Source organism: Camelus dromedarius, chromosome 16 (genome assembly GCF_036321535.1).
Source record: "Camelus dromedarius isolate mCamDro1 chromosome 16, mCamDro1.pat, whole genome shotgun sequence".
NCBI lineage: Eukaryota > Metazoa > Chordata > Mammalia > Artiodactyla > Camelidae > Camelus > Camelus dromedarius.
The window spans coordinates 37,318,290-37,334,423 of NC_087451.1; the positions used below are offsets into that span (position 1 = coordinate 37,318,290).

The 16,134-nt window shown below is 49.1% G+C and overlaps 1 protein-coding gene across 8 annotated transcripts in view; it reads right to left on the bottom strand.

The window, feature by feature from the left end:
- Nucleotides 1-16,134, bottom strand: part of ARSG (arylsulfatase G) — a 69,992-nt gene that overhangs the window by 41,557 nt on the left and 12,301 nt on the right. For 5 of the 8 annotated variants that reach the window (XR_010384573.1, XR_010384572.1, XM_010975971.3 and 2 more), the window contains exons 2-3: nucleotides 3,588-3,775; nucleotides 254-301 (exon numbers count right to left, since the gene is read on the bottom strand). Coding sequence is in view for 6 of the 8 variants with exons in the window: in XM_010975971.3 (XP_010974273.3) it covers nucleotides 254-301; nucleotides 3,588-3,775 (236 nt within the window). In the remaining 2 variants the exon portion in view is untranslated. Of the gene's footprint in view, nucleotides 1-253; nucleotides 302-662; nucleotides 1,209-3,587; nucleotides 3,776-4,199; nucleotides 4,433-7,541; nucleotides 7,763-14,288; nucleotides 14,735-15,054; nucleotides 15,153-16,134 lie in introns of those variants that run through there. The other 3 variants (XM_064495627.1, XM_064495626.1, XM_064495628.1) reach the window with 3 other exon arrangements.

The window sequence follows — 16,134 nt, forward strand, 5'->3', positions numbered from 1 at the left end:
TCCCGATGGGGGAGCCAGGAGGGCGGACAGGCACCAAGGAGGGGGGCCAGGAAAGGTGCCAGGTGAGAGGGATGTGAGATTAGAGGCAGCCATGGATGCTTCAAATCCCCCCAGTGACCCTGTGAACGAAGACGTCCTAACTTAGGAGCGATGTCCCCCAGAGGCAGGATGGCTTAAACATTCATGCAGTCCTTTTACACAGAGATCTTTATTTTCTATTTCCTAGGTGACAAATCCTCCAAAGAATTCTTACCACGGAAGTTGGGGTGATAAGAGCCATGGTGCCCAAGATGCCACTTGCCTGTAGGAAAACAAGAGAAGAGACTTTTAGAAGAATCCCGGTGGGGGCTCCCAGCCCCTCTGGGGAGCTGATCACACACTCAATTTTTTCATCAGCATCACCCTTTACTGAGGACAAGCAAAGAGAAACTGCACTGTGTGAAAGCCAGGCTTTGCTCTCTGGGACCGAGAGGGAGTCCCCAGGGAGACAGAAAGTAAGCAAGGATGACTCAGAGCCGCGCAGGAAAGCACGCAGGGAAAGAGGAAGGGGAGCCGTTACCGGGAGCCCAGAGAAGTCAGCAGGCTGAGCTTCTGCCCCTCAAAGAAGGTGCGGGGGCCCACAGTAGCCCCCCAGAGCCCACGCCACCCTCCGCTCCACCCACCCGCGCAGGGGCCCAGTGACCCAGGGAGCAGGTGCGCGCCCCAGATAGTCTCAGAGATGCCGGTTCCGCCTCGTTTCATCATCTTCCTCTCTGGCGGCATCAGCAGTCTGCAGAAGCTGAGCGAGAGACCGCCTCCCTGCTGCAGTCCAAGCACGGGACAGCAAATGAGGAAGCTCAGACGAACGGCTGCTCCTCGAGCTGTAAATGCGTTCATGTCGGGGAGGTGGGGGGGGGGGTTGTTAACTGGGCAATGTGGGGCAGGAGCTCGGACAAGGCTGGAACTCTCTGACCTGCTCACTCTGCGCTGGGCGAAGATCCCGGGGAAATCCCCCACAAGGCAAGGAGGCAAAGAAAAGATGGAGGGGAGTTAGGTACAAAGACCTAAAGGGTGGCAGCACGAAACACAGAGGACAGAAATAAACAGGCAGCCGCAGGAGGATGGCTAGGTAAATTATCTCACGCGGCCTCAGTAAAACACCTCCAAACCATCCTTAAAAGACAAATGCATATAGCTCAGCGGTAGAGCGTGTGCTTTGCATGCATGAGGTCCTGGGTTCAATCCCCAGTACTTCCATTAAAATAAATAAATAAAAACCTAATTACTCCCCCCTCCAAAAAAAAAAAAAACAAAACAACTTTAAGACAAAAGCATGTAGCAAAAATTGACAACTGATGAATCTAGAGGATGGGCATATGGGTGTCCATAGGTTTTTGAAAAAAAGGTAATAAAAAGTGGAGAGAAGTGGATTAAACATTCTGTGGAACACTTGAAGCATGACATGGAAATATAAAATTGTATCACAATTTTAAAATTATCTCAGGGGGAAGGTATAGCTCAAGTGGCAGAGCACATGCTTAGCATGCACAAAGTCCTGGGTTCAATCCCCCGTACCTCCTCTAAAAATAAGTAAGTAAACCTAATTACCCCCACCAAAAATAAAAAATTTTAAATTATCTCTAAAATTATAAAAATTATAATAAATATGTAAAATTATTATCACATGGACATACAAAATAGCAGGAAGGGGGAAAGGATACAACGAGGTAAACACACATTAACACGGACCAAGGTTGGAAGCAAAGAGCAAGTGGTGAACACGGACTTGATATTCCTTCAGCAGGTTTTTAATTTCCCCTAAAAGTGTGCTGATGGGAAATTCATAATCTCAACAAGCTGATGTGCTTACACATCCTCTCCCAGATAAGAAAAAGGTGTAATGAGTAGTGAGCGGAGAGGGTAGCAGCTGAACAGTGCATCTGTCATCAGTTTCTTCCCTGGGGTTGAAAGGCATGAAGAGGGAGTGGCAAGGGAGATCCGGTCCAGCTCAAGAAGAACTCAGCTCCCTGATGCTGAGCTCTGGAACCAAACTCTTCCCAGTTGTGCGTCTTACAGGGATGCATGAACAGAGCCGGTAAGGATGCTCAGCCTGTAGTGAGAGCTTCACAGTAATTAATGCCTCGGGGTATGGATAGAAAGGGACTGAAAAGGAGAGAAGGTTGGGACCTTAGTTGGTCCCTCCTACCAGTGAGGCTTGTCCTCCTGGGACAATGAATACCGCCCTCCTGTTTGATCTTCTGAGAAGTATGTCGGGCTCCTTGACTCAGAGGAGAAGTCGGGCCAACACACCAGAAACGCCAGTTTCACCCTGGTTTACACCAGAGCTCCAGGCACCAATAACATCCCCCCAGGGACCCTCACTGTGTCCTGTTTGTCAGCACACTGTCCCTTGCCGTTTCACGTGCGGCGGAGGGAGGCAGGAATCCCACTGGACCCAGCTCCTGGAGACTTACAATAACAAGCACAGGCAGCTCGAGGATGCTGTTGGGATGCTGGGTTCTGTAGGAGGGACCGGCGGTCCAGCCAAGCATAAGAGCACAGCCAGGCCTGACACACCTGTCTAGATCCAGCCCCCACCCACTCCAGGATTGGCAACTTGGAACAAATCTATGCACCTGCCTGAAACTCAGTTTTCTCACCCGGACAATGGGGGAAATAAGCATTTCAGAAGGCATTGCCTTACTCTGGTGCAAACAAACACAGCCCAGTGCCAGATACATTATAAATGCCTACAAGCATTTTAAAGGAAAGAAGGGAGGGAGGGGAATAGCTCATCAGTAGAGCACATGCTTAGTATACACATGCTCCTAGGTTCAATCCCCAGCACCTCTTATAAAAATAAATAAGTAAAACCTAATTACCCCCCCCCCCAAATAAATGAATAACTAAAGGAAAGGATGCTGTTGGACAATGTGGCAGAGGCTGCTGGTTGCCTGCCCTACACCCATGTCCCCACTTACTCTGCTAATAGAACTTTGGTTTTGTTCAGGGAGTGGGCAGACCTGTGCCCAAGTCCAAGTCAATCATTATAATCCCAAGGCCAGCTTCCCAGCTTTCTTTGCAGCGAGGGGTGGCCACCCGACCCAGATCCACCACTAAGATTTGAGTGCATTTCTGCTGGAGGCAGGGGGAGTGTCCGAGAGAAGATTTGCTTTCCTGATAAAAGTGAACAAGTGAGTCTGGCACCACCTCCCCGTTTTCCTTCTTTAAACCACAATGAATGGTACCAAAGCCACCATTTTGCAACCATGAGGCCACAAGCATGAGGACAAAAGCCAACATACTAAGGACGGCAGAACAGAAAGATAGAAATGATATCTTTGAGCGGGTTAGCCAATGAACTCAATCACTAACCTCTGAGTTTGTCGTAATGGGAGGAAACTAGTTCTATGTATGGTGAGTCCACAGTTAGGGCTTTTCAGTTACTTACAGCTGAAAGAATTCCTAACTCACACAGTAAGAAATAAGCAAACAAAAGCAGACTTGAGCAGAAGAGGTGGCAATGTTTGGGGTTCTGCAAACACAAAGCAGCCACCACAGTAAGTGCAAGGGCAGATGGGGGTCCTGGCAGTGGGGCCCAGTGTTACCAATCATCCCGGTGATGTAGCCAGCTTGCTGCAGCACCTCGGCCAAGGTGGTCTCGTTGAGCGGGAGGCCCCCCACAGAGGTGACTGCAAAGTTGTGAGTGACTCCATTGCGAAGGCCGAGCCGGCCGGTGAGCAGTGAAGCCCGGGAGGGCGAGCAGGTGGAGGCGGCTGCGTGGAAATCCACAAACCTGCATGGAAAGGAAAGCGATCGGGATCCATCCACAGAAAACCAAGCCAGGAGAAAATTCAATTCCCGCTCAGTTCCTAGGATTCCAGTGCTGGGAAAAAGCTCAAAGCTCACCCAGTTGTGGGACAGCTAAAGAAAGCGAAGCCCAGAGAGGTAAAGCGACTAATCCAAGGTCACACAGCTAATTCAAATTGATTTAATCCAATCTATTTAATCGATTTTTTTTAAGTGAAAGCAAGTTTATTTAGAGAGATACACACTCCACAGACAGAGTGCAGGCTGTCTCAGAAGGCAAGAGAGAGCCTTCATCAATCCTCTTTCTTTGTAGATTCCATACTTTGAAATCCTCTACTCCCTAAATGTATTTGTAACCCCAAAATCAGTACTCATGGCTCTTAAGTGGTCATTCACAGACGTACGCAGACCTGTGAAAATTCGAGCCGCCCGCTGGGAACATTCCCAGCTGAGGTTGAATCAGGTGACCTTCTTGTTTGGACTCTCACGCTGCACGCAAGTGTCCTCCCTTTCACAGTCCATTTAGTGCCATGGATTTTGCACTTTTGTTCTTTCTGTTGATGATTTCACTGTTTCCAACAGCCCCTGAGCGCAGTGCCAAAGGGTCGGCTAGCGTTCCTGGGCTCACGAAGTTGGGATGTGCCTCGCGGAGAAAACACAGGTGTTGGATGAGCTTCGCTCAGGAATAGTTATAGTGCTGCTGGCCATGAGTTCAATGGCAACGGATCAAAAACATACATTAAATAAGACATCTTTATACAGAAACACACATAAAACAAGGTTCTGTACTGATCAGTCAACGAAAATGTTGTGTCCAGGGGCCCCCAGGAACCTAACCCTGCATTTCCCCTGGAAGCAGTGGTTCCAGGTTCCCGAATTCATCGTTCACAGGGACTTTATAAAGAAAGTAAATATCGCCGGCAACAAGAATTGACTATCACTCACTACCATAAGCCCAGCCCTTTTTTAGACACTCTGGAGAAACAGAGGGGTTTCTCCATTTGCCTACCCTCAAGGAATGAGGTTAAATTTAATGTCACTAATAATGGGGCAGTTATTTCTGCCCCAAGTGTCTCCTGATGAGCGGCTGCTGAAGTTCCTAACAGCAAGGATTCCTGCCCAGAACGTTTAACCTGAATCAAATCAGACCTCTGGATCTAATTTCCACATTATAGGAAAAATAACTAAGAGCAGAGCAAAATAAAGAATACCACAAGAAAATAATTCCGCAAACCAGTCTCTGGACGTTCTATAAGACAACCGGTCTGATCTCTTCAAAAATTCAATATCCGAGGGAAAGATGGGATGGAGGGGGGATATTCCACAGCAGAGAAGAATAAAGAGATAGAGTCAGTGCAATTCATGACCCTTGACTGGATCCCAGTTCAAACAAGCTGATGACGCCTTCGAGGGCTAATTCAAGAAATTTAATATGAGCTGGATATACAGTGACATCTGGGAATCACAGTTCATTTTTTTCAACGTGGCCATGGGGAAGAATGTATTCTTCCTCTCCAGTTGTACTGAGATACAATTGACAAATAACCGATTAGTTTCAGGCATACAACAATGATTTGATATAAGTATATATTATGAAATATAAACACCATGATAAGTTTAGTTAACATCCATCACCTCACATAGTTAACAAAATTTTTCTTGTGATGAGAACTTAAGATCTACTCTCCTAGCAACTTTCAAATATACAATATAGTATTTAACTATAGTCACCATGCTGTGCATTACACCCCATGAAGTTTTATCTTATAATTAGAAGTTTTCACCACCTTCACCATTTTGCTGCATCCCCCACCCCCGCCTCTGACAACGACCAATCTGTTCTGTTTCTGTGACTTTGGTTTTTTTCAGATTCCACATATATGTGAGATCATACAGTGTTTGTCTTTCTCTATCTGACCTATTTCACTTAGCATAATGCCCTCAAGTTCCATGCATGTTGTCGAAAATGGCAAAATTTCCCTTTTTTAATAGTTGAATAACATTCCGTTTTGTATCACATTTTTATTACATCAAAAATATGTTTATTGATTGACCAACAAGGGCTTAATTTCCAAAATATACAAACAGCTCATTCAACTCAATAACAAAAAAAAAAAGAAAAAACCAAGCAACCCAATCAAAAAATGGGCAAAAGACCTAAATAGATGTTTCTCCAGAGAAGACATACAGATGGCTAGCAGGCACTTGAAAAGATGTTCAACCTCGTTAATTATTAGAGAAATGCAAATCAAGACTACAATGAGGGACCATCTCACACCGATCAGAATGGCCATCATTAAAAAGTCGACAAATAACAAATGCTGGAGAGGGTGTAGAGAAAATGGAACCTTCCTACATTCTTGGTGGGAATGTAATTTGGTGAAGCCACTATGGAGAACAGTGTGGAGGTCTCCTAAAAAACTAAAAGTAGACTTAACGTATGATCCAGCAATCCCATTCCTGGGCATATATCCAGAGGAAACTCTAATCCAAAAAGATATATGCACCTCAATGTTCACAGTGGCACTATTTACAATAGCCAAGACATGGAAAGAACCTAAACGTCCACTGACAGATGACTGGATAAAGAAGATGTGGTATACACATACATACACACACACACACACACAACGGAATATTAATCAACCATAAAGAAGAATGAAATAATGCCATTTCAGCAACATGGATGGACCTAGAGATTATCATGCTAATTGAAGTAAGTCAGAAATACTTATGATATCACTTATGTGTAGCATCTAAAATATGACACAAATGAACTTATTTACAAAATAGAAACAGACTCACAGACATAGAAAAGGGGTTTGTAAAAGGGATTACAAAAGAAGAAAGGGGATAGAGAGGAATAAATCAGGAGTTTGGGATTAGCAGATACAAACTACTATATATAAAATAGATAAACAACAAGGTCCTACTGTTAGGACAAGGAACTATATTCAACAGCCTGTAATAAACCATAATGGAAAAGAATATGAAAAAGAATATATATATATCTGAATCACTTTGCTGTACACCAGAAATTAACATAATGTTGTAAATCAATTATACTTCAATTTTAAAACAAGAATATGTGTTTATTACATTAAGAATGTATTTTATTACATTAAAATGTTTTTTACTCTTAAGAGATGCATGCTGCAGTATTTAATGAAAGGTCACGATGTCTGTACCAAGTGATTCAGAAAAAAAATCATAGAGCAAACATAAGAAAAAATGGAAAAATATTAATGGTTGAGCATTCCAGCGTTTATTTGACTATTCTCTCCCTTTTCCTTTATATTTGAGATTTTTAATATTAGCGAAGTTGACTGGGATGACGGTCTGGAGTCTAGAACGAGCAGGGCGGTGATGCGTGGGTGGCCAGGACCTCGCTGGAGGGTGGAAGGGAGGTGCTCACGTAGAGTGAGGGTCTCAAGCCCACATCTTGTCCGGGCTGCCTGGGAGCCCAGTGGGTGAGCTCGGCCGCCACTCTGGGCGGAGGGAAAGCCAAGGTCTGGGAGGGTGCAGGACAGACTGACAGCCACGGGGTCAGCTGGGGACGAAGTGGGTCTCCCTGCCTCTCCTCCCCACTGCAGCCCATCCTCCCACAGCAGCTGGGTAGGGGCCAAAGTGCTCCTCTAAGCACTGCTTAACACCCTGCATGATTCCCTGGGCACTCTACGATGCTGCTCCCCCTGGCCTGCCTTCTGGGTCTCTCCCTCCCTCCCTCCCTCTGGCCACAGGCTCAGTCTTACTTCAGTTCTGCAGACAGGCCAGCTCCTTCTCAACCTGTCCTCTGTCCACTGGGCACTGTTCAGGGTGCTCTCCCAGCTCTTCCCATGGGTTCTCCTGGTCCCTCAGTTCTCCCGAAAAGAAGCCTCCTCTTTCCTCTCACCAAGCTCCCGATGGCACTGGTCCCAGATGAGAATTACCTTGTCTGTTTTGTGTTCATACTTGGTGTTCATTCATCCCTGCACTAGAATGCAAACTCCATGAGAACAGGGCTTTGCTTGTAATGCTCACCGCTTCTGTCCAGCTCCTAAAACAGGGCTCTATAAATAGAGGAAAGGGGAGGGGAGGGGAGACGTCTTTCCTCCCCAGCCACTTCATTTGAAAATGTAATCAAACACCCAAATAACAGTTACTGGGAATGTGACGAAGCAGGCAGGGTTGGGGACAGTAGTTTCCCTGAGCACATTCACCAAAAGCAGCGCCTTTTTAACGGTTTTTAAAATAACATGCTAACATGGAAGTTGCAAGCACAAGTGTCATGATGTGAAGTGTCATGAAGAGATGGGACATCAGGGCACCACGGGGAAAAGCCAGGGAAGAAGGTCATGGAGGGCAGTGCGAGTTTCAGCACTCCTTCCCACCCACCATGGAGCCTGCCACCATCACGTCTCAGGCTGGGTCACCAGCTGCTACAGCCTCAGGTCTCAGCCGTGACCCCAGATCTGGGCACAGGCGGCTCCCAGAGTCTACAGACCACAGCTCTGAACTGGGCCCAGCCACCTCCCCAGGCATCTTGGCCAGGGCAGTGCTTGCTCAAGGGCTAAGACCAGTTCGGGGACATCTCCTTGTGATCTGTGCCCTCAGAGAGGCCAGCCTGGCACAGGAAAATGGGGGAAATGCACTCACACCCCTGCTTCTCCATCCAAGCAACTCTGGCAAAAGCCCAGCACAGAATGGGGGTTGAAAAGTAATGTTTACAAGGGACTCCAGCCCACACACATGTCACGCAGCCTCTCTCTGGCCACCAGAACCTCCTGGAAACCACAGAAGGGTCCTATGAGTCATTAATGCTTTCATACCCCTCAGAGATGCCCCACGGAGCAGCCCCCAGCAGACCTTGCCTGTCATCATGGCCCTGGCATTTACAGAGGTGATGGCTCTCGAGAGCAGTGTGGTCTGCAAAGCAACACAGTGGGTTCCTTTCTTTTCTTGAGCCTTTTTCCTCTCTTCTTTTTAACTATTACACAAGCCTAGAGATCATAAGGCAAAACTTTTAAAATCTTACCAACTGATTATGATCTGAGCCAGCAATTCCATTCCTGGGAGTGGAATTATCCAAAAGAACTGAAATCAGGTACAAAAATTCTTATACATGCATGAAAAACAGCAACACTGTTCACAGTAATCGAAAGGTGGCAAAAAAGCACAAATGTCCGTTTGTGTGAATGGATACACAAAATGTGGTACTGCCACAGAATGGAGTATTATTCACCCATGAAAAAGAATGGAGCACTGACACTTCACAACACAGATGAACTGTGAAAACGTTCTGTAAGTGAAAGAAGCCAGACACAAAAGGTCATATAGTGTATGATTCTATTTATATGAAATATCCAGAATGGGTAAAATCCACAGAGACAGAAAATAAATTGGTGGTTGCCAGGGGGCTGGAAAGGGGGGGAAAACAGAAAGGAATTGCTTTTAAATTCCTTTTAGGGTTTCCTTTTGGGGTGATGAAAATGTTCTGAGACTAGATGGAGGTGGTGGTGTACAACATTTTGAATGTGCTAAATGTCACTGAATTGCTCACTTTAAAATGATTCAGTTTAGGTCATGTGAATCTCATCTCAATTAAAAACAAACAAACAAATAAACAAAATCTTACAGACTGAGAGGCATATGCTCAAAGAGAACATCTCAGGAAGGAACCGAGGCCCAGGAAGCTGGAGGTCAGGTCTGGAGGTCTTCAGATGAGACATTACTCATTTATAACTGAGAGGGTGAATCATCCCTTCATTCATTTATTCCAAAAGGGCTGACAGAGCAGCCACGGGGGCAGAGCTGTGACAGATGCTAAGGACGCCAAGAAGCAGTCCTTGTCCTCAGTGACCTTACAGTTTAGTTTTGGAACAAACGTCCAAGGAGGTCATTTCCATTTTACAACTAATTGAGCACTAACTATAGACCCGGCTCGTTACATGTGCTGACTTGTTTAATCCTCACGGTGGCCCCAGGGTGCAGATGTCAATGACATATGAGGAAACCCAGGCAGAGGCAGGGTAAGGAACTCCTGACCTTTGCACCATATGGCCAGATAGCCAAGGGCAATGCCTTTGAACTTGGGCGTGTCCAATTCCAAATCCCACATGTGCACCATCAAACCACGCTGCTTCCACTGGAGCTTGTCTGGAAAGTCAAAGGGAAGGGGTCGGAAGGCTTACCTACTCCACAGCCAGTCTCGGGGAAACGAGAGCCCCAAGAGACAGAGTGAGGTTTTAAAGCAGAAAGGGCCCAGTCCCCCAGGCCCAGGGTGAGAGACGTGAGAAAAGAGAGCTGGTCTGGGCACCAGAAGAGGCTCTGAAGCTTAATCATCCAATGACTGACGTGGGACACACACACACAGCTCCCAGATCTGAGCCTCCTCTCTGCCACCCGTGGTCACTGCCTCAACGGAGGCCCTGGGAGTGAGAGTCAAAATCAGTATAAGAGGTTGGTCTTCCTGCCACCCCCCCACCCGCATTCTCCATGCCAACGCAAACGTCTTTCTACAGGGCACGTCCGATTGCATCGACCTCCTACTGAAGAACATGCTCTCTCTCTCCACCCACTTCTCCGGGCTCATGGGCCGCCCCGCCCTGCCACCCCCCATACTCCCGACACACCATGTTACTCCCGGGCCTCCGGGCCTTTGCTCATGCCCTTCCCAACACTGGGAAGGCCTCCCTCCTACTCTCCCTCCTTATCTTGACTAACAAGTCCCAGTTGTCTTCAAAACCTAGCTCAAGGCACAAATGTCACCCCCACTGTGTCCTCTTCCCAGACTCTCCCCTCCCCACCACTGCCCACACAGAGTCAGGGCCCCCCTTCTTTACGTATTTTATATACACTTTGGCATCTCCTTTACAACACTGAAGGATCGTTCTTTTGTTTTCATGTTTAGGACGTCTTATAGATGGCCAAAAATTCTTTGACAGGCCTCCCATTGAGTCGTGGGGTCTGAGTCCCCTCCCCTTGGTGCTGTGATGGCTTTGGCCACTAGAATAATGTGGAAGTGACATTCCACCAGCTTCTGGGCTCAGGCCTTATGAGACTGGCAGCTTCCACCTCCCCTGCCCTTGAAATATGAGGCTTGAGCCACCATCTGAGAAGCGGGGCTACCCCAAGGCTGCCCTGCTGGAGAGGCCGTCTGTAGATGCTCTCGACAGAGACCCAGCAGAGGCCACTGGCCTCTAAACATCACCTGTGTGAGTGAGGCCATCTCGGACCTCCCAGCCCAGCCACCTGCTTGCTGAATTTCACCAGAGCGGCCTTAGTCAACACAGTGCGGAAAACAATTGTCCAACTAAGAGATGCCCGAATCCCTGACCTACAAGATCATGAGATGTAAGAACGTGGTTGTTGTTTTGAGCTTCTAACTCTGGGGATAGTTTGTTACTCAGCAATTACACAACCAGAGCAACATCTGTCTCTCACTAGACAACACTTGCGTCCCCATGAAGTCCTCAAGTGGGCACCACCCACCGTGTGTGGAGTGGGTGAGGCCACCACCATCCTCTTTGCTTCTGTACAATGTAGCGAGTCTGGCTAAAGAGATCTGGGCCTCAGTCCCAGAAGATGAGTGTATTCCCGAAGACCATCTTTCAAGGCGACAAATGGCAAAGAAGGGACAGCAACAGGGAGCAGCGACATGACACTGTGAGGTCCCAGCCACGCCTGCCTGGAAGCACTCAGCCTGGCCCTGAAGCCACGCTTTTGGCAGTGGACTGTGCGGTGCCTCCGTCTGACAGAATGAGGGCAGGGAAGATAAGTGCTGGGTTCACACGTGCTGGGCGAGGTCTCCCTCCAGCCTCAGGGAGCTCCCAGCCTCCCAGCTCAGTTCTCACTCCTGCCAACACTTCCTCCCTGACCCTCAGTCCCATGGGGCTGCGAGAAGCACGTGCAGCCTTCCTTCTCTCATCGCTGGGCACCTGGGGGTAATTCCCCAGCCACAGGCGTCTCTCAAAGCATCCCCACCTGCCACACGTCCCAGGGGCCTCAAGGAGGGTGTCAAACTCCTAGGGAAAAATCCAGGGCCCTCGATGTCATAGGTAACGGGCAACTGCTACCCTCAGAATCCCAAACCGAGTTCCGCTTTGGTGCTCACACTTTTGTCCCAAGGAAACGTTCCTCTCTCCCCAGTCTCTTCTGTTCTCTTCCTCCAGAGATTAAAGCACAAGGATCCTCCCAGGTCACACCTAAATGTTCTCTATAATGATTACTAGGACTATTATCAGTCATTATTAGATTACTGTCCTATTACCAGCTGTTAGATCACCATTCTCACTCTCACAGCTAATGCTCGTCAAGCGCTCCTGTAATCCAGGCACTTCGAGCACATTACGTACCTGAAGTCACAGGCATCTACTGCCCCTGGACTCATTCTGGTTTGAACGTGCATTTCTGCGTGGGCTGGCCCAAGCTGGTTGGTGTCATCTCTTTATCCACCACCACAGGGGCACACAATTTGCAGGGCCCAGTGCGAAATGAAAACGTCGGGCCCTTGTTCACAAATTACCAAGCATTTCAAGACGGCGGCAGCAAAGCTTTAAACCGCCAGCCACACCTGGGTCCGGAGTCGAAGCGTGCACAACCTGCCCGGCTGTAGGCGGCAGCCGGCTTCCCGTTTACAATTCCTGCTCCCAGTTCCTCCTCTTCCCCTTTTCCAAGGGGTAGTCAAAGTAATCTTAAACATCCTTTATCAGCTAACGTTATTCCTGGCTGGAAACCCAGGAATGAGTTCTCACTGCAATCTGAGTAAACCCAAAGTCATTGCTGTGGTCTACTGGCCCTCCACCAGAGCTCTCCCGCCCAGGAGCTGAACAGAGAGGGCCAAATAGCTCATGGGTTTTCTCAGATCCAGTTCCTCTCAGCCCCAGGAGCAGCCAGCCTCTGGGCAACTGGAGGGTCCAGGGCAGTATTACAGCAACCCTACCTGCGCCCTGCACAATTCCAGGCAAAACAATCCCATAATATGGAGACAGCCTTTCAGGCGAGGCGCCAGGCATCCTGGTTCAAGGCCAATGCTGGCCACTTTCCAACTGCCAGTAGCCTCAGTGGAGACTCTTGGAAATGGATGCAAATGTCATTCGTTTCTGTGTGAGACACCAGACAGAAAAGGTGGGAACTCAACATGCCTGGTGATCTGGACTCCATCTGACATCTTCCCCACCCCACCCCACCAGCCCAGCTCTCTCTTCCATCAGTCACGCCAACCAGAGTGGCTCTGCCTAGAACACCTCAAGTTTGTTCCTGCCTCAGGCCCTGTTTATGCCCTGTCCATCTGGAACGCTCTGTTCTGGTCTCCGCATGACTGGTCCCCCCTGTCATCAGGGTCTTGCCTCTCATTTGCCCTCCCCAGGGAGGCCTCTCCTGACCTGACCACCCTCCAGTGCATCACTGTTCTATTTTGTCTTTAGCCCTTATCAACTCTGACCTCACCTTGTTGGTTGATTTGTCTCCTTGCCTGAGGCCCGGCTCCCCTAGGTGGAATGGACTTCCATGGGCGTGTCTGCCCGCTCCCACCGCCGCCCCTGGGGGCTGGTTCCAGATCTCAGGAAGGGTCCTTCTCTGCCTTTGGCAGCTGGAGTCTTGTGCTCCACTGGGGAGATAGTTCTTCCTGTCTAGGGGGGACACTGGCTTGCTCCAGTGCGTTCTCTGCGGACACCAAGGCATCATCCCGCCATGTAGACTTTGAGATGCTCCCCCACTGAACATTCCTCCCCTAACCCATCTTTCTGCCTCCCAACAGACACACAAGCACATCACCCCACCCCTCAAAGCTTCCACTTATGAGCTGCTGGCTTAGTTCAACCAACCACCACTGAGGAGCCACAGGGAGGGAACCACAGCCCTTTTCCATCAGGAAGCTTAATCTTTAGTGGAAGGGTCAAGACACATGTGGATAATAATACAAAAGAAGTTGAGCCTGATTAGAGAAACAACGTGCTATGGGAGGTGGAGGCAGAGGAATGAGAAAAGTGTGGGCAAACGTAGGTTCAAATCCGGCCCCAGCTAGCTCCAGTGTGAGACAAGACAGGTGACTTACTTCAAGCCTCAGTATCTTCATCTGCAAAATAGGCATAACTGTGCCTACCTCACCCGGTTATTTGGGAGATTCAATGGCATGACGTACAGAAAGCACTTAGCAGAGCTCCAGGTTTGGAGACTTTTCCCTCCAAATTCACGGTAGTCCATGGGTTTGCTATCATCACTAGCTAAATGGGGGAAAAAAGAACATTCCAGGTGGGACAGGGAAGCAGCGTGCAAGGCATGATGGAATCCTAGGGGTGGATGGCACCTGGCTCCCGCTGGGACTACCCAGGCATGCGATTCACTGCTGCAAGTCCATCGCAGGTCACCTCGGCCCCAACGTGCATCCACTCTCCGAGGGCCGGTGTCCACCCTCCTCGCTGTCAACCATCACCTTCTAGTCTCTCTGCCACCCCTTGCCTCCTTCAGCTCCTCCCATTCCAAACGACACCCCCCAGGATCAACATGGCCATTTCCCCCACCTGAATCGCTTCCATGACCTTCCAAGATGCCAGGCACACTGACGGGTCATGCCAGCCACTCCCCGATCCCAGGTCGTCAGTGACTCCCTCTGCTCGGCCACCACGTCCCACCAAGCACCAGCAAGACCTACCTCTTCAGCCTCTGAGCCCCTGCTGCCTGCTATGGGTTGAACTGTGTCCCCTAACCCCCATACCTCCAAAGGTGACCTTACTTAGAAACAGGATCATAGCAGATGTAATTAGTTAAGATGAGGTCATCCTGAAGTAGCCTGAGCCCTTAACTCAAGAGAACTGGTGTCCTGATGAGATGAGAGAGACACAGAGAGGAGAACTCCACGTAAAGACACAGAGACACACAGAGAGAAGATGGCCGAGTGCCAGAGGAGGCAAGGATTGCAGTTGGACTGCCACAAGCGAAGGGATGCCCGGGGCTACCAGAAGCAGGAGGAAGCAAGAAGGAGCTTCAGAGGGAGTGTCGCTCTGCCAGCACCTTAATTTTAAACTTCTAAGCCTCCAGAACTGTGAGAGACTACTTTTCTGTTGTTTTAAGCTGCTCGGTGGGTGGTGCTTGGTTGCGGCAGCTCCAGGAAATTAACGCAACACCCTACAAATCCCCAAAGTTCAGCCCAACGGGACTCTTGTTCCTGAAACATCTCGCACCCCTCCCTCCCTCCCAGCCCATGTGCAACTCACCAACCCAACACCTTGACTCGGCCGTAGCGCAGCCAGAATGCTCTACCCACCGCTGGCCCTCCCAGATTCCTACCTCACGTTCAAAGCCTTCCATTGTCACGAAGTGTTTCCTCATTCATTCCCCAGAAGGCTGGGTCTCGACTGTGAGTTCTGGAGCACATTGAAACATTCCTGCAGAAGGCAGACATTCACCCGACAGTATTCTGAGTACTTAACGAAAGGGGTTTACCGTGGGGCTGCCAAAGCCCGTTCCCTGCCCCACGCCCACCTGCCCCAACATGGGCCCAGGACTCTAGCGTGGGCTAAGCAGAGACCAGCCCCCCAGCCTCAATGGTCAGGCCCACGACCCACGATCCAAGCAGGACTGTTCAGAGTCCACACCTGGAATTTTCTGAACCAGGAAGAGAGGTTCTTTCTTTCTTCTCCCTTGCATCTCAAGCTAAAAGGATGTCATCCCAGAAGGGCCAGGGCCTCACCGCCCATCATAAGCAGGAGCCTGAGAGAAGGGCCAACTGGCTCCAAAGCCCAGACAAAAAGACTGAGTCTCCCCAGAGTTTAGTCCATGAGCCAAGGCTGTGCCCCTTTGGTGCTTAGGCTGCTTGAATTGGATTTCTGTTGTTTACAACCAGAGTCCTGGCTACCACTCTGCGAGGGAAACCGGATAGGGGCCTGGAACATAACAAGTACCAGAACGAGGTCAGTCCCTGCCCTCACGGCGCACGTAGTTCAGTGGGGGAGGTGGGTAGTTCCAGCGGGCGAGAGGCAAGCGCTTCTTAAAAGAGTTCCATGTAAGCTGAGCCCTCAAGTATAAACAGGCATTAACTTGATTTAGGTTTGTCTTATGATACTAAAAATAGCCACCATTTATCACAAGGCTACCACCCTAATCGTAGGACATGTGCTATTTCATACCATCAGGACCCCATTTTACAGATCAGGAAGGTAAAGCAGAGAGTGTGCATAGCTTTCCCAAGACGGTGCAGCGGGTTTGAGCACAGACACGTCTTCCTCTGTCTAATCACTGTTCGGTATCGAAGACGGTGGGTCCCTACATGTAGGAAATGACAGAGCCCCAGGCCTGCTCACCCCAAATTCCATGTTCCTTCCACATCCCCTTCCATTTGAGAGAAATCTGGCTGGTGGTAGGCTAGTC